This window comes from Phalangium opilio, unplaced genomic scaffold, assembly GCF_054372755.1.
Source record: "Phalangium opilio isolate 3A_F unplaced genomic scaffold, DU_Popi_V2 ptg000014l_1, whole genome shotgun sequence".
NCBI lineage: Eukaryota > Metazoa > Arthropoda > Arachnida > Opiliones > Phalangiidae > Phalangium > Phalangium opilio.
This window is the reverse complement of record NW_028324149.1, coordinates 4,620,911-4,642,008: the sequence shown is the minus strand read 5'-3', so window position 1 is coordinate 4,642,008 and position 21,098 is coordinate 4,620,911. Positions and strand designations below refer to the sequence as shown.

Below are 21,098 nucleotides of genomic sequence, written 5' to 3'. Positions count from 1 at the left end.
TCTGGAAAGATAAGTCGTTCTTTGAATGATATCGAAGTTTTTAATATATTTGAACGTTAGCAAGTGTAGGTTTATTCTATAAGAAGATTCTGTACTTGGTGGTCGTTATAACCCTCTCAAACAAATAAATAAAAATAAAATAAACGATGGTTCAACAGTTCAAACTGTGAAGGCGGAGCTTCTTGTATATAGAAGCTCCGTGCTGTCACTGATGTGAACGACTACTCGAGGAGGAAGAGCGATTCCACGAAATCATCCAAACGTAGAAGTAGATAAATTAAAGTGTAGATTTTCTGATTTTTATTACCCACAGTTTTTAATTGCAATTTTTGCCTTTAATTATTATTAGTTAACCGTTTATAGTAGATGGTTTAGATTAAATCAAGGGCGAATAATTTGAAAAAGTTTGGATAGTAGCTTTTGAACTATAGACAGTTAAAAGTCAAACTTGAGAAATGAGATTATGGAAATTATATGAATATATGAAAATATTAGAAATTCTACAAAATCAGGAAATATCAGGAATCGATTAAACAGAGTAAAATTAGGTAGAGCCCAAATCAGTTTGATCGAAAACAATCAAATTTAAAGTCCGGAAATTAAATAATCGATTAATTTAGTCGTTCCTAAAGATTTCGATTTGATTTGATAGGCAAAAAATCTATCTAACAAATAATGCCCGTCTAAAATATAGCTAGAAGAATTGATAGTTTCGCCAAATATGATAGTTTGAGAGGAAAAATATCTATCTAACCAGCAGTGTCAGTCTAAAATATAGTCAGAAGAGTTGATAGTTTCGCTATCTATGATAGTTTGAGAGGAAAAATATCTATCTAACCAGCAATGTCAGTCTAAAATATAGTCAGAAGAGTTGATAGTTCCGCCATCTATGATAGTTTGAGAGGAAAAAAATCTATCTAAGAAGGAGTTCCACTCTAAAATATAGCCAAAAGAATTGATAGTTTCGCCATCTATGATAGTTTGATAGGAAAAAAATCTATCTAAGGAGGAGTGCCCAACTCTGTTTATTTCCCACACTGATGCCGGCCAGTCTGGGAAATAAGGATATTTTTTAAACTAGTCCTTGGGACCAGTGACCCCCTAGTGTCCTAGGGTACGTTCAGTAACGAAAATCTCAAAGAAATCGCTGTTTTCTTGATGTTTGGTTGATGGGCTCGAGACGTCACAGTGACGTAAAAGGTTGTTGAACGGAAAAGTCACATTTTGAAGTTAGCGCTGTTTTCGAAAATGGGGTTGGGGAAATGTCTTACTGGCCCTCAAAACGTTACGAAGCGCAAATGGTTCTTGTCCACTATTAACGAACTCGCAAATAATGAAATTTTTTAAGAAAAGTATGTCCATTTGAATGGTAGAAGTATTTTTGTAAAGAAAACTAATACAATTACTGTTGGAATAGCATTATTGGAATTTAATTTTTAAATCCCGCGCCAACAACAGTCAAGCACTACGTCACGCCATCAAAAAAACCATATCGATTAGATGGTTTTTCTGATGAGCAAGCGCTGAGCATCATGACGTCAAAACCGGAAACGCGAAAAAGCGTACAGTAGTGAAAATCTGACATCGCTTAGTAAGCGCTGCCATCAAAGAGGGTTACTGAACGTACCCCTAAATAATAAACTGGTCTCCGGAGTGGTCCCAGCCTTTGTTCTCCTATAGATTTGCAATTAATAAACTGGTCCCAACCCCACATTTTGAATTAAAAAACTAGTCCAAGCAATTAATGAACTGGTTTTGGACCAGAGGAAGTGTGCTATTTCCCAGACTGATGCCGGCCAGTCTGGGAAATAGCACACTTCCTCTGGTCCAAAACCAGTTTATTAATTGCTTGGACTAGTTTTTTAATTCAAGAAGTGAGTTTTACTGGTCCTCAGGACCAGATTATTAATTGCAAATCTATAGGAGAACAAAGGGTGGGACCAGTCCGGAGACCAGTTAATTATTTCGGGGACTAGGGGGGTCACTGGTCAGAAGGACTAGTATAAAAAATATCCTTATTTCCCAGACTGATGCCGGCCCGGCCGGGTTAGCGAAAATCGGTAGCAAAATAAAACATTAGCAGGTAAACTAGTATCACCAGGCTTAGAAATAAGGTTTATTTTTGAAGTAGTCCTCCGGACCAGAGACCCCTGATGTCTTAAATATGAAACTGGTCCCGGGACCAGTGACCCTTCTCCTATTTATTTTTCTACTGGTCCCAGGACTTGTGGTCGTTCTCTCTTCTAAAAAAATCTCTCTCGGCTTAGGGTTGTATACACAGCTGGACTCCTGGAGTCGAAATTTATGTTAAAATGAAAATAATTAAAGAGGTCCTCCATATCAATTTTTAATAAAAGTAGGAATTAATAAACTAGTCATTGGGACCAGTGACCCTCACGTTTTGAATAAAAAAAGTGGTCCAAGCTATTAATAAACTGGTTTTTGACCTGTAAACCTGTCTTATTTCCTAGCCTGAGTATCACCCGATACTCTTACGGCCCAACCACGTGACGTTAGAGAAGCTAAGCCTAACGTGGAAGACAGTCAGTGTCAGTCGCCGTCGGGCCCAAGAGAACTGGGTGAGTCGCCACTCGCCGGTCAGTTACGCTTACAGAAATAGCTTTTATGTCAATTAATTACGCATTTTAAAGTAAATTAATTACATTAATTAAAATAAAATTAGACTTTAACGCTTTAGTAACAAATTATGCGATCGTCTAGTAGTAGTACTAGTTATTGGCCAAAATGGCAAATCGCATTGGCCGTCGGGGCACCAGTAGCCATAGGGTTAACGACGTACTTATACTTTAGAAAGTCAAAGCCAAAAAGTAATATAGATAGTAATAATCTAAATAAAGAGTACGATAATGCTAGTGTAAAATCAAGTACCGACTCGAAAACGTCGAAAAAGGAAGAAACAGCCATTGTAAGTTATTATCATATCGTTCATTGAAACCTCAACAATCTTTTATCATTCGTTGAAACCGCAATCCACTAACCTTTCTTCAGGTTGACCCTTATGAACGCGCCAAAGCGTCCAAAAACAAAGGTAACAAGTTGTTTAGAGCCGGGAAATTTGACAGGGCAATTGAATGTTACACCGAAGCTATTGCCATTTGTCCACCGGAAAAGAAAGATGATATATCAACGTTTTATCAAAACAGAGCAGCGGCTCATGAAAACTTGGTGAGTTACGCTACTTTAATCTATTAATATTAAATCGTTACAAACTATAAAATTTAACAGAAAAACTTCACGGAAGTAATTAGAGATTGTACACACGCAATTGAACTTAACCAAAAGTATACTAAAGCACTCTCGAGACGAGCAAAGGCTTATGAAGCTGTTAATGAGCTGCAAAAGTGCCTAGAAGGTAGATATAGCTTAATATCTTAGTTAATTTTAATTCTAGGTTCGTTGATAACGGCCCAAATTTTTTTTCAGATATAACAGCTGTATGCATCTTAGAAGGTTTTCAAAATCAAGCATCGCTTGAAATGACAGATAGGGTTCTTAAAAATCAAGGCAAAGTCAAAGCTAAAGACGCTATTAAAGTAACTTATTAAATTAATCTAAGTATAATTTTAATTAAAACAATTATATTTTCAGAACCGCGTTTTATCATTGCCATCGAAACATTTTGTTAAAAATTTCTTCATTTCGTTCAGCGAAGATCCGGTTATGAAAGCCGTTGAGAAATATAAGGAAAAAGGAAAGACGCAAAATTCAGGCGATCTTAGCGGTTATAGACTCGTGTTGCATCTATTATCGGAAGAGTCCTTTGACGATGTTATTGCAGCATGTACAACGGAAATTGAACGAAAGGGACCTGATATGGCAGAGTGTTACTTGATCAGGGGAACGTTTATGCTGTTACAAGGACAAATTGAAGCTGCCATGGAAGATTTGGAGAAAATATTGGAATTAGACAGTGTTGATATTAAGGTAATTATAGATTGGTGAAATTTAGGCGTTGATAATGGCGACGCCGGGCTCATTTATTGGCCGACGCCGGGCTCATTTATTGGCTGACGCCGGGCTCAGTTATTGGCCGACGCCGGGCTCAGTTATTGGCCGACGCCGGGCTCAGTTATTGGCCGACGCCGGGCTCAGTTATTGGCCGACGCCGGGCTCAGTTATTGGCCGACGCCGGGCTCAGTTATTGGCCGACGCCGGGCTCAGTTATTGGCCGACGCCGGGCTCAGTTATTGGCCGACGCCGGGCTCAGTTATTGGCCGACGCCGGGCTCAGTTATTGGCCGACGCCGGGCTCAGTTATTGGCCGACGCCGGGCTCAGTTATTGGCCGACGCCGGGCTCAGTTATTGGCCGACGCCGGGCTCAGTTATTGGCCGACGCCGGGCTCAGTTATTGGCCGACGCCGGGCTCAGTTATTGGCCGACGCCGGGCTCATTTATTGGCCGACGCCGGGCTCAGTTATTGGCCGACGCCGGGCTCAGTTATTGGCCGACGCCGGGCTCAGTTATTGGCCGACGCCGGGCTCAGTTATTGGCCGACGCCGGGCTCAGTTATTGGCCGACGCCGGGCTCAGTTATTGGCCGACGCCGGGCTCATTTATTGGCCGACGCCGGGCTCAGTTATTGGCCGACGCCGGGCTCAGTTATTGGCCGACGCCGGGCTCAGTTATTGGCCGACGCCGGGCTCAGTTATTGGCCGACGCCGGGCTCAGTTATTGGCCGACGCCGGGCTCAGTTATTGGCCGACGCCGGGCTCAGTTATTGGCCGACGCCGGGCTCAGTTATTGGCCGACGCCGGGCTCAGTTATTGGCCGACGCCGGGCTCAGTTATTGGCCGACGCCGGGCTCAGTTATTGGCCGACGCCGGGCTCATTTATTGGCCGACGCCGGGCTCATTTATTGGCCGACGCCGGGCTCATTTATTGGCCGACGCCGGGCTCAGTTATTGGCCGACGCCGGGCTCAGTTATTGGCCGACGCCGGGCTCAGTTATTGGCCGACGCCGGGCTCGGTTATTGGCGGACGCCGGGCTCGGTTATTGGCGGACGCCGGGCTCGGTTATTGGCGGACGCCGGGCTCATTTATTGGCGGACGCCGGGCTCGGTTATTGGCCGACGCCGGGCTCGGTTATTGGCCGACGCCGGGCTCGGTTATTGGCCGACGCCGGGCTCAGTTATTGGCCGACGCCGGGCTCAGTTATTGGCCGACGCCGGGCTCAAATATTGGCTAAAATTCCCGCGATTACATCTTGTAAATTCAATTTCAACATTTATCTTCACAGGTTCGTGTAAATGCCTTAATAAAGGTTGGCACTCTAAAAGTACATTCCGATCAAATGGACGAAGCTTTGGGTTTCTTCAACAAAGCTATCGAGATTGATCCAAATAACGCTGATATTTATTTACACAGAGGACAGGTAAATTTCAATGCACCCAAATATTGAAATATCATCTGTCATTATCGCAACTTAAAAAATTAAAAAAACCTTGCAGGTTTATTTACTTCTTGACAGAGTCGATGAAACTTTGAGAGACATGGAAAAAAGTTCGGCGTTAAATCCAAATTTCCCTTCGGCCGTCGCTCAAAAATGTTTCATTCAATATCGCTGTGGTATGAGATACAACGATAATAAACAGAGAGATGACGCTTTGAAAGGCTTTGAGGAAACGCAGAAAAAATTCCCAAAATGTTCCGAATCATATTTTCTTTACGCTCAAGTAATTATGACTCTTTAATTTATCTATTTATTAATTGTAATTAATTTTTATGGTTTACAGGTTCTTTCTGAACGAGAGGAATTTGATAAGGCGGAAGAGTTTTTCCTAAAAGCTGGAGAATTGGATCCGACTGATCCAAATGTTTACGTTCATAGAGGGTAAGATTAGATATAAATAACAATTAAGGGGTTTGTTAATTGGGTTTCTTTCATTACAGAATTTTAAGGCTACAGTGGAAGCAAGATATTGATGGAGCCGTCAAACTCTTGAATAAAGCTATTGAATTAGATGAGAAGTGTCAGTTTGCTTACGAGACGTTAGGGTCAATAGAAGTACAGAGGTAAGATACCAACCGACCATAATTTTTCTGGGATGGGTGCTTTGAAATACTTTTAGCCCTGGGCGATTAAAACTTTTAATGTATAGAGTTGAGTTACAATATTTAGGCCTTGGCAAAATTAATGCTACTGTTCTCGCGAGTATTCCGAGCCCAGTATAGACTCGCGAGTATTCCGAGCCCAGTATAGACTCGCGAGTATTCCGAGCCCAGTATAGACTCGCGAGTATTCCGAGCCCAGTATAGACTCGCGAGTATTCCGAGCCCAGTAGAGACTCGCGAGTATTCCGAGCCCAGTAGAGACTCGCGAGTATTCCGAGCCCAGTAGAGACTCGCGAGTATTCCGAGCCCAGTAGAGACTCGCGAGTATTCCGAGCCCAGTAGAGACTCGCGAGTATTCCGAGTTAGGAGTAAGTAAGCGTACTAACTTGACAACTCGTTTAATTTTCAGAGGCCAACTGGGTCGAGGATTAGAGCTATTTAGAAAAGCCATACAATTAGCGCAAACTGAAAACGAACTAGCGCATTTATACTCGTTACACGATGCGGCTGAAGCTCAATCGAAGATTGTTGAAAGATTAGGAATTCAGATAGGATTCAACGCTGAAAATCAGTAATTAGTCATTAAGAAAAAAAAATAAAAGAAACATTTCATTTTTAACTATGAATAATAAATAAATAAATCAATTAAAAAGTTAAAGGTTTATCAAATTATCACACAATAAGAGAGAAAATGTTTTAGCTTCTGAGTAGGTTTTACGAGTAAAAAAACCCCGCCACCAAAAATAATAAATGTTGTTAATTAAAGAGTATTTAAATCACTTAATTTTATTTTGAAAAATAATTAAAAAAAAACAATACATATAAACTTTCTTTAAGCTTTTTTAAGATGGATTAAATTTAATCGCTTTTATTAGCATCCACGCTTTCTTCGGGAGATGTAGGTTCCATGGAAGACTTAACGATTGGCTTGGAATCAACTAAATGCGAAAGTAAACTGAGTCGAAGTTTACGTTAAAATTTTATTTAACGTTAACGTACTTTGAGATTGCGGAGTGACTAATAATTTTTGGTAAGTTGCGAAGCAAATTGTGGGTTTGACTTCGACTTGCGCTACAATTTCCGTCACCAACGGCGCTGTTTTGTTAACTTCAAACTTGACCCAGCGATAGCCGGCGCATTTTCGGGCACCGGGACAACTTTGAATTAAATTACGAACAACTGGATGATAAAATCCAAAGAATTCCGTCCCTTTCCCGACAGATGGGACAACTTCTCGACCGCAAGCTTTATTAACCAGCGTTAATAGTTGACCGTGACAATCTGTAGCGGTGTTACCAACGAGAGGATGATCCGGATCATCTTCCGCCATGATTTCAAACTACAAATTATCGAGTTACGTTATCCATTTATTGGGTTGGGAAAAGTTTAAAATTTTTTACTCGTGGTTTCCCAAATTGGTCCATAACTGTACAAGTATACAGGACGCAATGACTCGGATTTTTAAAACTAACAAAGAATCTCGAGCTGCAAAATCCAACAGGGAACATTGATTCTTCCGTAAAAAATCCAGGGCGATCATACACAATCTAGAATTAACATGTTTTTTTTTTTTAGAATTTTACAAATTAATTCTAAAAACAGGGTTGCCACGTATTAGGCAAAACATCAGGGGTGTGCGAGTACTCGTTAAGTTCGAGTACTCGACTCGATACTCGATAACAACACATTGAGATACTCGAGACAGATTCGAGTAGCTTTTTAACATCTTAAATACTCGACAAATACTCGAGTCCGAGGCTTACAACTATAGCAGACGATGAGTTCATGATCATTTATTTTGAAAATCACCTGTTCAATGTTTAATTGATCACTAACAATCTTTTTGAACTAGTTAGATATTAGATAATTGAACATCTTCGTTATTTTCAAGAAATTTACAAAATTGCTACTCGACAAGTCAATATTTAAGACTCGATAATTACTCGAAAGAAGCAAAATTTGACCTATCTAAATACTCGATACTCGAAAGTATTTTTGAGACTCGGCTCGATACTCGATAAAAAATTAGTTTCGATACTCGGACTCGCACACCACTGATAAATAAGCTAAGAAACGCACTTCCCCCAAACTGTGAATTCTTATAGTTCCCAACAATATCGGGAAAATTGGTCTCCCCGAAGTGTCTAGAGGTATTGGAGGAACTAATTTCTTTTCAGTAGAGGATTTTTTACGTTTACTTTTAGTTTTAATGTGTTCATCTATGAATTATAAAAATATATTTTAATCAGGTACTTAAGTTTTAAAGGAATTAGGCTTGAAATATCTTATGAAAGGTTTAAAAGCAACATTAAGGCATTTCCAAGCCTATTTTATACAATATTAACCTATATCTTTTGTTTTCTTCTTTAGTGGTTTCTTTTTCTTTGGTTCATTATTTTCACTCGTTCCTGATGTGGATGCTTGAGGATTCGTACTTTTAACGGAGACAACTTCCTTGACTCCTTCGAAATTCAGTAATTTCTTGAGTAGAAACCTTCTTTCTTCTTTCGTGATTAGAATTTTCTCTTGAACTAACGCAACTTCATCGCAAAGAGCCGCGTTTTCCTGGAAGATGGTTTGATTAAGGTACGAAGGTGTTATAAGTTTAGAGCCAAATGCTTACGAATATTGCAGTTTTTACAATTTTCTTGAGTCTCTTCCATTTTTGTTTGTATCGCATGTTTAAAAGGTGATCAAGATGAGGAGAGTCAGAGCTAGAGCCGCTGAATGCCATGGAACTGTCACCATCAGAATCCGGAAAACTATTGAAATTTGCGGAGAAAAGATTTCCTGATGATATCATTTTTAAAGTTTATCTTTTGAAATTAAGCGCGTAACAATAATTAAAAACTATCATTAAATACAGCTCGTCGTTTGAACCCAAAGAACGGGGTACTTAAGTTCTAACGATATCAAATTTGCGAATGTCTCTGGGTACGTTCAGTAACCCTCTTTGATGACAGCGCTTACTAAGCGATGTGAGATTTTTCCTACTGTACGCTTTTTCGCGTTTCCGGTTTTGACGTCATGATGCTCAGCGCTTGCCCATCAAAAAAACCAACTAATCGATATGGTTTTTTTGATGGCGTGACGTAGCGTTTGACTGATGAACACTTGACAGACGAAAAGTTGGCGCGGGATTTAAAAATTAAATTCCAATAATGTTATTCCTACAGTAATTGTATTAGTTTTCATTACAAAACTACTTCTACCATTCAAATAGACATAATTTTCTTAAACAATTTCATTTTTTGTAAGCTCGTTTATACTTAAAAAGAGCCATTTGTGCTTCGTAACGTTTTGAGGCCCAGTAAGACCTTTCCCCAACTCCATTTTCTAAACCAGGGCTAACTTTAAAGTGTCACTTTTCCGTTCAACAGCCTTTTACGTCACTGTGACGTCTCGAGCCCATCAACCACACATCTAGAAAACAGCGATTTCCTTGAGATTTTCGTTACTGAACGTACCCTCTGACTCAGTCTGAACATAGAGACTATAGAGCTATTTCAGAGGGGGTAATGGCTACGTCACCAATGCTATTTGCCCATAGAGAAACCCTCACAAAATGGCCGCCCTCTACACTCAAAGGCAGGCCCAATTTTCGTAGCAGACGAAATTTTTCCCCCACTGAAATAGCTCTATAGTCTCTATGGTCTGAACTCTGCAGTGTTGCCAACAGTCTGGGAAATAGCACACTTCCTCTGGTCCAAAACCAGTTTATTAATTGCTTGGACTAGTTTTTTAATTCAAGAAGTGGGGGTTACTGGTCCTCAGGACCAGTTTATTTGCAAATCTATAGGAGAACAAAGGCTCGGACCAGTCCGGAGACCAGTTAATTATTTCGGGGACTAGGGGGGTCACTGGTCCCAAGGACTAGTTTAAAAAATATCCTTATTTCCCAGACTGGTTGCCAATGTTCAAACTGTCAATTTCACGCCTGACGACCCAAAATTTCCCACCGACGGTCATTATTTCCCGCAACTCCTTTTAGAGCAAAATTGACGTAAGTTTTACGTTTTCAGCCGCACTACAATTTAAGTAAGCATTGTGAACTTGTGAAGGTGTTGCCTGAGAAGCACTAAATACTAAACTATAAGAAAGGTCCCATTTGGAGGACCAAAACTATGAAGGAAACATTGATGGTCGGTTGGTAAAAATCGGATGTGACAAGCCAAAAAATTAAAATTTTACCAAATGTTTAAAAAAACATGATCAAAACCCCACCAGAACTTTTTGATTTATCAAAAAACTACCTTTTTCCCGCCAAAGCCAAAATACCATCGAAAAATCCCGCAAAACGGGAAATTCCCCGCACATTGGCAACACTGGAACTCTGCAGCAATCACGTGCAAGATTTTCAACCAATGAAATTCAGCGTTTATTAGACAAGGGGAGGGGTAAACAATTTTCCACGGTTATTTGCAGTGCTGCCAGCGTCATTTAACGTTAACGTTTTGTTGCACGCTTGGAAACCCGAGACACGTGGTTGACTCTCTTTTTGTAACGTGTTGAAAGTTAAAATCAATTCGTTAAATTTAAATAACCATGGGAAGGCCAGGTAATTAATGAAATTTATGTTTTCAATTCTAAAATATTAATATCAGAAGACGAAATTTCGCTAACATTTAGTTGATATAGTACTTTTTAAGGAGTTTATTTAAGCCTTGGTTAGGTTAGACCCCCAAAGAGCCTGAAGTTGTTAATGATATCACAAAGATAATTAATTTAAATTTACAGGATTTACGCCAAGAGGTGGTGGAGGACGAGGGGGCGGCTTTAGAGGTGGCCGTGGTAAGTTTTAAAGGAAAATAATTTCCATTAAGCATTTTTAACTTTTTTTTATCCTTAATCACGCAAGGTGGAGATAGAGGTGGGGGTGGTTTCAGAGGCGGCTTTCGAGGAGGTCGTAACGGTGATGATGGAGAAGGAGGTGGTTTCCGAGGTGGTGGAGGTGGATTTCGAGGTAGAGGAGGCGGAGACAGAGGACGAGGTGGTTTTAGAGGTGGCAGAGGAGGAGATAGAGGAGGCCGTGGTGGACGAGGAGGTCGTGGTGGAAGAGGCGGAGGTAGAGGAGGGTTCAGAGGAGGTAAAAAGGTCATCGTTGAACCTCATAGGCACGAGGGAGTCTTCATTGCCAGAGGAAAAGAAGATGCTCTAGTTACTAAGAATTTGCTAACGGGAGAGAGTGTTTATGGTGAAAAAAGGATAGCGGTTGAAGTACGAAGAATATTTAATTACTGTAGATAATAGAGATTAATATTATTATTTGTTAAGGATGAAAATGGAAAGGTGGAGTACCGTGTCTGGAATCCTTTTAGGTCAAAGTTAGCCGCTGCAATCTTAGGTGGTGTTGATAAAATCCACATGCCTCCCGGTTCCAAAGTACTATACTTAGGAGCAGCTTCCGGAACTACAGTTTCTCATGTGGCTGATATAGTTGGACCCGTAAGAGAAATCCACTTTTATTCGCATTATTAATTTGAAAGTAAAACAAATTTCCTTATTGGTTTTTAGGAGGGACTAGTTTACGCTGTTGAGTTTTCTCACAGATCAGGTCGCGATTTAATTGGTGTAGCCCAAAAACGTACCAATATAATTCCTATTATCGAAGACGCTAGACATCCTCATAAATATAGAATGCTAGTTGGGATGGTAGATGTCATATTTGCTGATGTTGCTCAACCTGACCAAGCTCGTATTGTTGCCATAAATGCCCACAGTTTCCTGAAAAATGGTGGACATTTTGTTATATCCATAAAGGTAATTATTTATGTTGTAAGCCTCTGTGTGTGTGGGGGGGGAGATTTGGGCCTAAAATGTAAGCCTCTGTGGGCGGGAATTTGGGCCTAAAATGTAAGCCTGGGGGGGATTGGGCCTAAAATGTAAGCCTGGGGGGGATTGGGCCTAAAATTTAAGCCTGGGGGGGATTGGGCCTAAAATGTAAGCCTCTGTGGGGGGGGGCTTGGGCCTAAAATGTAAGCCTCTGTGGGGGGGGCTTGGGCCTAAAATGTAAGCCTGGGGGGGGGGGATTGGGCCTAAAATGTAAGCCTGGGGGGGTTGGGCCTAAAATGTAAGCCTCTGGGGGGGATTGGGCCTAAAATGTAAGCCTCTGGGGGGGATTGGGCCTAAAATGTAAGCCTCTGGGGGGGATTGGGCCTAAAATGTAAGCCTCTGGGGGGGATTGGGCCTAAAATGTAAGCCTCTGGGGGGGATTGGGCCTAAAATGTAAGCCTCTGGGGGGGGATTGGGCCTAAAATGTAAGCCTCTGGGGGGGATTGGGCCTAAAATGTAAGCCTCTGGGGGGGATTGGGCCTAAAATGTAAGCCTCTGTGGGGGGGATTGGGCCTAAAATGTAAGCCTCTGGGGGGGACTGGGCCTAAAATGTAAGCCTGGGGGGGGAACTGGGCCTAAAATGTAAGCCTGGGGAACTGGGCCTAAAATGTAAGCCTGGGGAACTGGGCCTAAAATGTAAGCCTGGGGGACTGGGCCTAAAATGTAAGCCTGGGGGGGATTGGGCCTAAAATGTAAGCCTGGGGGGGATTGGGCCTAAAATGTAAGCCTGGGGGGGATTGGGCCTAAAATGTAAGCCTGGGGGGGGACTGGGCCTAAAATGTAAGCCTGGGGGGGATTGGGCCTAAAATGTAAGCCTGGGGGGGATTGGGCCTAAAATGTAAGCCTGGGGGGGATTGGGCCTAAAATGTAAGCCTGGGGGGGATTGGGCCTAAAATGTAAGCCTGGGGGGGATTGGGCCTAAAATGTAAGCCTGGGGGGGATTGGGCCTAAAGTGTAAGCCTGGGGGGGGGGTTTGAAGGTTGGTCCTAAAATGTAAGCCTCGGGGGGGGGGGTTGGGCCTAAAATGTAAGCCTGGGGGGGTTGGGCCTAAAATGTAAGCCTGGGGGGGTTGGGCCTAAAATGTAAGCCTGGGGGGGGTTGGGCCTAAAATGTAAGCCTGGGGGGGGGGTTGGGCCTAAAATGTAAGCCTGGGGGGGGGTTGGGCCTAAAATGTAAGCCTGGGGGGGGGACTGGGCCTAAAATGTAAGCCTGGGGGGGGACTGGGCCTAAAATGTAAGCCTGGGGGGGGACTGGGCCTAAAATGTAAGCCTGGGGGGGGGAACTGGGCCTAAAATGTAAGCCTGGGGAACTGGGCCTAAAATGTAAGCCTGGGGGACTGGGCCTAAAATGTAAGCCTGGGGGACTGGGCCTAAAATGTAAGCCTGGGGGGGGGGTTGGGCCTAAAATGTAAGCCTGGGGGGGTTGGGCCTAAAATGTAAGCCTGGGGGGGACTGGGCCTAAAATGTAAGCCTGGGGGGGGACTGGGCCTAAAATGTAAGCCTGGGGGGGGGAACTGGGCCTAAAATGTAAGCCTGGGGAACTGGGCCTAAAATGTAAGCCTGGGGAACTGGGCCTAAAATGTAAGCCTGGGGGACTGGGCCTAAAATGTAAGCCTGGGGGACTGGGCCTAAAATGTAAGCCTGGGGGACTGGGCCTAAAATGTAAGCCTGGGGGACTGGGCCTAAAATGTAAGCCTGGGGGGGATTGGGCCTAAAATGTAAACCTGGGGGGGATTGGGCCTAAAATGTAAGCCTGGGGAACTGGGCCTAAAATGTAAGCCTGGGGGACTGGGCCTAAAATGTAAGCCTGGGGGGGGTTGGGCCTAAAATGTAAGCCTGGGGGGGGGGGTTGGGCCTAAAATGTAAGCCTGGGGGGGTTGGGCCTAAAATGTAAGCCTGGGGGGGGGACTGGGCCTAAAATGTAAGCCTGGGGGGGGACTGGGCCTAAAATGTAAGCCTGGGGGGGGGACTGGGCCTAAAATGTAAGCCTGGGGGGGAACTGGGCCTAAAATGTAAGCCTGGGGAACTGGGCCTAAAATGTAAGCCTGGGGGACTGGGCCTAAAATGTAAGCCTGGGGGACTGGGCCTAAAATGTAAGCCTGGGGGGGGGGGGGGGTTGGGCCTAAAATGTAAGCCTGGGGGGGTTGGGCCTAAAATGTAAGCCTGGGGGGGGGACTGGGCCTAAAATGTAAGCCTGGGGGGGGGGACTGGGCCTAAAATGTAAGCCTGGGGGGGGGGGAACTGGGCCTAAAATGTAAGCCTGGGGAACTGGGCCTAAAATGTAAGCCTGGGGAACTGGGCCTAAAATGTAAGCCTGGGGGACTGGGCCTAAAATGTAAGCCTGGGGGACTGGGCCTAAAATGTAAGCCTGGGGGACTGGGCCTAAAATGTAAGCCTGGGGGACTGGGCCTAAAATGTAAGCCTGGGGGGGACTGGGCCTAAAATGTAAGCCTGGGGGGGATTGGGCCTAAAATGTAAGCCTGGGGAACTGGGCCTAAAATGTAAGCCTGGGGGACTGGGCCTAAAATGTAAGCCTGGGGGGGATTGGGCCTAAAATGTAAGCCTGGGGGGATTGGGCCTAAAATGTAAGCCTGGGGGGGATTGGGCCTAAAATGTAAACCTGGGGGGGATTGGGCCTAAAATGTAAGCCTGGGGAACTGGGCCTAAAATGTAAGCCTGGGGGACTGGGCCTAAAATGTAAGCCTGGGGGGGATTGGGCCTAAAATGTAAGCCTGGGGGGATTGGGCCTAAAATGTAAGCCTGGGGGGATTGGGCCTAAAATGTAAGCCTGGGGGGATTGGGCCTAAAATGTAAGCCTGGGGGGGGATTGCGCCTAAAATGTAAGCCTGGGGGGGATTGCGCCTAAAATGTAAGCCTGGGGGGGATTGCGCCTTAAATGTAAGCCTGGGGGGGATTGCGCCTAAAATGTAAGCCTGGGGGGGATTGCGCCTAAAATGTAAGCCTGGGGGATTGGGCCTAAAATGTAAGCCTGGGGGGGATTGGGCCTAAAATGTAAGCCTGGGGGGGGGACTGGGCCTAAAATGTAAGCCTGGGGGGATTGGGCCTAAAATGTAAGCCTGGGGGGGGGACTGGGCCTAAAATGTAAGCCTGGGGGAATTGGGCCTAAAATGTAAGCCTGGGGGAATTGGGCCTAAAATGTAAACCTGGGGGGGAATTGGGCCTAAAATGTAAGCGTGGGGGGGTTTGAAGGTTGGACCTAAAATGTAAGCCTCTGTTGGGGGGGGGGGTTGAAGGTTGGACCTAAAATGTGAGCCTTGTATGAATTGATTCTTTGATATTTTCATTACATTATGCCATTGTTTTAGGCTAATTGTATTGATTCAACTGCTGAACCTGAAGCTGTTTTTGCTGGTGAAGTGAAAAAATTGCAATCTGAGAAACTAAAACCCCAGGAACAGATCACGTTAGAACCTTATGAAAGAGATCACGCTGTTGTAGTAGGCATTTACAGATCATCAGGGAAGAAAACAGAATGATAGAAAAACCATTTCAATTAAAATAATTTTATTTTTTATCATAAGAGAAATAAAACCCATTTCCCCCTATCAAATTTTATTTCATTCTAAGAAACGATCGAGCATTTTCATGTAAAAAAAATGAAAAATAAAAAATGTTCATTATGTTTTTTCAAATTTGGCGGGAAATACTTCATATTTAGTAGGTGGCGCGCCTGTGTCACGTCACGTGATTAAGGCAGAACGCGACAAAATGGCGGCTGAGGGTTCAACGTCGACATCGTGCTGATCAAAATTTTAAAGTTTTACGCGATTATTATTGGAATTTTATCGGATTTTCGGCTTTTAATCGGTGTTTTAATAAAGCGTACGCTTTTTGCGAATAATTTCGGTGGTTTGGAATCTCCGGATTAAGCGGAGCCAGGAGGATTGGAAGTCGGACTGGACATCGATGGTAGGTTTGAAAATATTACAATGCAGCGTTTTTGGCGGGAGGAAAACGGCCATTGATGGCGCGAGAAGTCTTTTTTGAACAAACCGACTACGCGCCACTTTCTCCTTTCGCTTTTTCTTTCGCTTTTTCTCGGATAATTTAATAGTTTTGAACTATTACTTAGTAAGTGATGTTAATTCTTCGGGTGGAAATTTAGGCCTAGCTAACGTTACATTTTGAACGGCGCTTAACGGTTCTCTCGGTCAACATGTGATCGCCAATGATGCTGCCGAGTCGTTAGGCCTAGGCTAGACAGCTGAAAGATTAAGGGGGGTGAGAAACCATGGGGAAATGTTTGGGTTTTTGTGGTAGGTAGTTGGCTCGATGACGCAGTTATTGAAATTGGAACCTCACCACTCCCCCACCATCCTTCGTCACTCATTTTCACGCGTTTTCATTTCATAGGCAGACAGGCTTAGCAAACTAATTATTGAAGGCTTAGTTAGTATAATTAGTCAAGAAATTAAATCGGTAAATTCAATAATTTTTGATATCTTCTGTAAAATGCTTAGGAAAGTTTAAAATATATTTTTGGTCCCTCTAAATGTAGATTTCCGGTTCATTGAATACCCCCTTTCTACTTTTCATTCTTAAAGAAAATTCTTGGAATTCAAGCGCGTAGATTACATTCAACAGATTGCGGGGGGGGGGGGGGGAAAACCAAAACTTGAGGTTCGGAAATGGAATTTTCATTCAGTGATAAAATTTTTTAAGAGAATTAAGATAACGATGCGATGTTATTTTTTAGTAAGTTTCTTAGATGACATCACTAGGAAAGTAGGAACCAAACTAGGTCCTGTACAGTTTAAAATTAGAGTAATAACACCCCGTAGTATTATTAAATTTTCCTTGAATTGTGTTGATCGTAAAGGTCACTGGAATTATTTGAAAAGACTTAATGTAAACCATTGGTGGCTTTTAGGAACCGCTTGACCTGGTCACACCAGTAAAGGGGTCTACCGCGGGAACTTACAATTAGTAAATGAAGAACGACAAGCGCGACAATAATTAAATCATTGCGTAGGTTTTAAGTATATTTTTATTTCCCAAATAAAATAGTCAATTAATTTATTCGCCGCCTATCTTTCCATTTCATAGTATTTGACCCTGGTTAGATTGTAAGAGAGGACATTAGAGAGTTTAAGCATCCCCTATACGCGTACGTGTAGCCACCTTTGACAATGCATTGGTCTAATGCACTGTGGAAGGTAGCTACACGTACGCGTTTAGGGGATGCTTAAACTCTCTATTATGGGGGGGAGTAATTCAACTTTGGTCGCGCTTGTACAGGCCGGCATCTATTTTCTCTCTCTCGGCTCTCTCTCTCTCGCGTCTCATCTCCTCTCCTCTCCAGGCTCTCCCGGTTCACTCATCCTCCCTTTTCCATTTTGGGATCTTGGATTGGCGTTCGCGCGCGCGTCGACTGTGTCTGCTAGACGTCTGGAATATCCCAAAATGAGAGAGGGCCGAAAGGGAGAGCCCACCATTGGGAGAAAAATATCTGGGGGTGGTTAAAGGCTAGCCCGCCATTTTTGCGCCGTTTTTTTTTTAGCCCTTCCTTTTGCGCGGCTCTTTTGGTACCTAGAGATATTTTGTCATAGATATAAGAAATATATGTTATTATCTCTAATACTTCGTCTTCGGGAACTGATAGTAGTCAAGGGGGTATATTTTTGATGTCTATTTTACCCCTTTAATGGTCGAACATGTAGGTATGGCGGTAGAGTTTTCTTTAAGACTGGAGTATGGGGTAAGAGTTTACCTCTACTTCTTACTGGCGACGTTTTTTCTAGTCAGGGTATAGGGACTTGGCAGTACTACGTCATGCAACCTCACGGCTTGTTTCCTCACTAAGATACCAAGGGAGGGGGGGGAAGGTCTCTGTTGGTATATTGGTATAAAATAAAGGGAATAGCCTTATGTCTCTTTTAAGGCCAAAGGGAGACACCTTGTACATCTACCTATCTCTTTATTATATTACGTAAATGTTTTTGATATTTATGATATTGGTTTTTTTGGAATGTTTTAAATTAATTTATGGTGGGTGGTTTTTTGTATGAAGTGGTGAGTTTATGACGTTGTTTTTTATGGAATGTTTTAATTTATGACGTTGTTTTTTATGGAATTTTTTAATTTATGACGTTGTTTTTTATGGAATGTTTTCATTTATGGCGTTGTTTTTCATGGAATGTTTTCATTTATGGCGTTGTTTTTCATGGAATGTTTTAATTTATGACGTTGTTTTTTATGGAATGTTTTCATTTATGACGTTGTTTTTTATGGAATGTTTTAATTTATGACGTTTTTTTTATGGAATGTTTTAATTTATGACGTTTTTTTATGGAATGTTTTCATTTATGACGTTTTTTTTATGGAATGTTTTAATTTATGACGTTTTTTTTTATGGTATGTTTTAATTTGACGTTTTTTTTTATGGAATGTTTTAATTTATGGCGTTGTTTTTCATGGAATGTTTTAATTTATGGCGTTGTTTTTCATGGAATGTTTTAATTTATGACGTTTTTTTTTCATGGAATGTTTTAATTTATGACATTGTTTTTTATGGAACGTTTTAATGGATGACGTTTCTTAATAGTGACATTGTAATTTGTGATGTTGTTTTTTCGGAATGTTGTAATTTGTGATGTTTTTTCGGAATGTTGTAATTTGTGATGTTGTTTTTTCGGAATGTTGTAATTTGTGATGTTGTTTTTTCGGAATGTTGTAATTTTATTTACTTATTTTGGAATGTTCTAATTTACGATATTGTTAAGTTGGAATGTTCCAATTCATAACATTGTTTTTGGAACCTTCCACAATTTACAACATTGTTTTTGGAACCTTCCAATTTACAACATTTTTTTGGAACCTTCTAATTAATATTGTTCATTGTTTTTTGGAATCTTCTAATTAATATCTTTTTTGTTTTTTGGAACCTTCTAATTTATATAATTTTTTTTTTGTTTTTTGGAACCTTCTAAATTATAACATTTTTTTTTGGTTTTTTGGAACTTTCTATAATATTGTTGTTTTTTTGGAACGTTTTAGAATGTTTCAAATTAATATTTAAATTTAATATATAACAAAACTTAACCCTTTTTTTTATTCCAAGTTTACCCGTTATTGTTAGAATTCATTAAGACATAATTAAAAGCGATTAAAATTTACTCGTTTATTTAATTTTAGGTTCTTGGAAAATCGAGGAAAACATACAGTGTGTTACGTAAATATCGGATCACGTCTAGTTTTTCGTTTTAAAATGTCTTCGAAAGAAATTCGAAATTGTTCGAGTAAAAATCTGTTACGATCGAGCGTTGATTGTGGCACGTAAAAATAATTACAATTAATTAACTTCGCGTCGAGTGAAATTTTCGCGCCTGTTTGTTCGATTGGCTACTTTAAATTATCGACTTCTGCCAGGAAAAACCAAAAAAAAAAAAAAAAAAAAAAATCGCGGGTGCTCGCGTGTAGAAATTGTTTGTGCTTCGAGAAACTTCACTGGATTAACCTTTTAATTGGTGAGTAATTTTTTAATTAAACTTGCCACTGGAAATAGCCAGGGAATAGGTAAAACCAGAAGGGGATAATAGCAGAAGGATGACACTCTGCATCCTCTTAATGCTTTAGTTATGTAACGTCATTCTTCCCAGGCTCACCCTTTTAGTTTGCTTTCCCGCTCATCAAACTACAAATGGGCATCGCACCGGGCTAGGGTGAATTCTATAATTGTTTGCCACTAAATCCCCAGCAATCATCCCACAAACCTTGATTGTCTTGACGTGGGACAAAATTCACAAGCGCATGCGTCTTGCCAAATATTTAAACGCTAATAGAGTAATGATGAGGGAACTATTTATCGCGTATGTGATCCGGTTTAGTAACCTTGCTCTAATTGTTCCGATGTTGGGAAGAGTGACGTTACACTTACCCCGCTTTGTGGTACACTTCTCTCGAAGAGAAGTATTATATACTTCTGGTAAAACTATGTCAGGGGATTGTAACAAAGTTAGGGAAATTGAGTTTAGTCAGAACATTTCTTGGATTTAGGAAAATAGGGAGCTAACAGTTCTGACCCTGAAACGTCACACCCTTCTATCTCTTACTGGAGTTTTATCCCCCCTGACGGATGGAAACAGTATTCTACGCGCAAAAATGCCAACCAGAGAGGGGCTGAGTGACGTCAGACTATCTCTACCCCCTAGCCAGTTGTTAGCTCCCTATTGCATTAATATGTGTTAAAACATAATTTCCAAATTAAGAGTTGACAGGGTTCGTACAAACCTGGAAATTCCAGGAAATTAATTAATTGAAACTCGGGGAAAATAATAATTTTTAGTAAAATTTGTGAGGCTTAAGTAAGTTTGCTCCTGAGGCAGCGTGAGGCTGGAGTGGTACTCGAAACTATAACTCTTCCAGTTATCAGGTGGTCTTGAGCCCGGAAAAACCTGGAAATTTCAAGGAAATATACGGGGGAAAAAACCTGGAAATTTCAAGGAAATATATGGGGGAAAAAACCTGGAAATTTCAAGGAAATATATGGGGGAAAAAACCTGGAAATTTCAAGGAAATATATGGGGGAAAAACCTGGAAATTTCAAGGAAATATATGGGGGGAAAAACCTGGAAATTTCAAGGAAATATATGGGGGAAAAACCTGGAAATTTCAAGGAAATATATGGGGGAAAAACCTGGAAATATCAAGGAAATCGGGCTTCCAAAGGTTGTATCAACCCTGGTTGACTCGTTTTATAAACAATGATATACTGTTAAAATTGACAACGTGTTTTTGGCCCAAATATTACGAGGGAAAAACCTGGAAAGGCCAGCTAGGAATTTGAATTATTCCAAATTGTGGTGGCAACCCCCTGTTTTTTTTTTTTTTTTTTTCTTAATTCTAATTAAGTATCGTTAATTTGAAATTTTACGCAACGCACACTAGGGTAGAATTTATTTGGCTTAAATTAAGGTTTGTCGCGCACGTTCACGTTTGAGCTTAAAAACGAATTACTTTAATAATAACAGAAGTTAGATGAGACTAGAAGTAAAGAGCTCTAGCATTGGTAGTAGATCCTGGCACTAGTGAACAAATTTGAGGATTTTATTCGCCGCTTCCATCGCGCTAAAACTAGAGAGAAAAAAATTGGCCGAGTTCCAAAAACATTTCCTACCCCCTTCCCCTCAACCTAAAGCGGCCGAACACGGACGCGGCTCCTTGAATCTAGTTCGGC

General features: G+C 41.6%; 4 protein-coding genes and 2 long non-coding RNA genes across 7 annotated transcripts in view; 3 read left to right on the top strand and 3 right to left on the bottom strand.

Annotated features, from left to right (window-relative positions):
- Positions 1-2,484: 2,484 nt before the first annotated feature.
- Positions 2,485-6,855, top strand: LOC149705277 (mitochondrial import receptor subunit TOM70-like). Its single transcript, XM_089865556.1, has 10 exons — positions 2,485-2,926; positions 3,010-3,186; positions 3,247-3,373; positions 3,445-3,554; positions 3,610-3,945; positions 5,257-5,391; positions 5,468-5,692; positions 5,753-5,850; positions 5,910-6,032; positions 6,481-6,855. The coding sequence occupies exons 1-10, from the start codon at positions 2,708-2,710 to the stop codon at positions 6,644-6,646; spliced, it is 1,716 nt and encodes a 571-aa protein (XP_089721682.1). The 5' UTR covers positions 2,485-2,707; the 3' UTR covers positions 6,647-6,855.
- Positions 6,832-9,024, bottom strand: LOC149705276 (transforming growth factor beta regulator 1). The gene is made up of 6 exons (XM_089865565.1): positions 8,695-9,024; positions 8,417-8,636; positions 8,151-8,290; positions 7,472-7,618; positions 7,071-7,410; positions 6,832-7,009 (listed from the first exon to the last, which is right to left on the bottom strand). The coding sequence occupies exons 1-6, from the start codon at positions 8,872-8,874 to the stop codon at positions 6,930-6,932; spliced, it is 1,107 nt and encodes a 368-aa protein (XP_089721691.1). The 5' UTR covers positions 8,875-9,024; the 3' UTR covers positions 6,832-6,929.
- A 1,453-nt stretch (positions 9,025-10,477) lies between these two features.
- On the top strand, positions 10,478-15,555 carry LOC149705275 (rRNA 2'-O-methyltransferase fibrillarin-like). The gene is made up of 6 exons (XM_089865566.1): positions 10,478-10,629; positions 10,809-10,862; positions 10,930-11,288; positions 11,346-11,516; positions 11,586-11,831; positions 15,229-15,555. The coding sequence occupies exons 1-6, from the start codon at positions 10,617-10,619 to the stop codon at positions 15,397-15,399; spliced, it is 1,014 nt and encodes a 337-aa protein (XP_089721692.1). The 5' UTR covers positions 10,478-10,616; the 3' UTR covers positions 15,400-15,555.
- Positions 15,556-15,642: 87 nt separating this feature from the next.
- LOC149705270 (uncharacterized) overlaps positions 15,643-21,098 on the top strand; it is a 45,083-nt gene continuing 39,627 nt past the window's right edge. For both annotated transcript variants that reach the window (XM_089865547.1, XM_089865546.1), the window contains exons 1-2: positions 15,643-15,832; positions 19,058-19,389. The gene's annotated coding sequence lies outside the window, so the exon portion shown is untranslated. The remainder of the gene's footprint in view (positions 15,833-19,057; positions 19,390-21,098) is intronic.
- LOC149705274 (uncharacterized) lies at positions 18,392-18,753 on the bottom strand. The gene is made up of 2 exons (XR_016381605.1): positions 18,713-18,753; positions 18,392-18,681 (listed from the first exon to the last, which is right to left on the bottom strand). It is a non-coding gene; the product is annotated as an uncharacterized LOC149705274 (long non-coding RNA).
- LOC149705273 (uncharacterized) lies at positions 19,235-20,332 on the bottom strand. The gene is made up of 2 exons (XR_016381609.1): positions 19,636-20,332; positions 19,235-19,556 (listed from the first exon to the last, which is right to left on the bottom strand). It is a non-coding gene; the product is annotated as an uncharacterized LOC149705273 (long non-coding RNA).

Coding starts and splice junctions, on each gene's coding strand:
- LOC149705277 (XM_089865556.1), top strand. CDS start 2,708: ATGCGATCGTCTAGTAGTAGTACTAGTTATTGGCCAAAATGGCAAATC. Junction 2,927..3,009: donor AAAAGGAAGAAACAGCCATT/GTAAGTTATTAT, acceptor ACCTTTCTTCAG/GTTGACCCTTATGAACGCGC. Junction 5,851..5,909: donor AATGTTTACGTTCATAGAGG/GTAAGATTAGAT, acceptor CTTTCATTACAG/AATTTTAAGGCTACAGTGGA.
- LOC149705276 (XM_089865565.1), bottom strand. CDS start 8,874: ATGATATCATCAGGAAATCTTTTCTCCGCAAATTTCAATAGTTTTCCG. Junction 8,637..8,694: donor TTGTAAAAACTGCAATATTC/GTAAGCATTTGG, acceptor ACCATCTTCCAG/GAAAACGCGGCTCTTTGCGA. Junction 7,010..7,070: donor AGTCACTCCGCAATCTCAAA/GTACGTTAACGT, acceptor TTTCGCATTTAG/TTGATTCCAAGCCAATCGTT.
- LOC149705275 (XM_089865566.1), top strand. Junction 10,863..10,929: donor CGGCTTTAGAGGTGGCCGTG/GTAAGTTTTAAA, acceptor TAATCACGCAAG/GTGGAGATAGAGGTGGGGGT. Junction 11,289..11,345: donor AAAAAAGGATAGCGGTTGAA/GTACGAAGAATA, acceptor TTATTTGTTAAG/GATGAAAATGGAAAGGTGGA.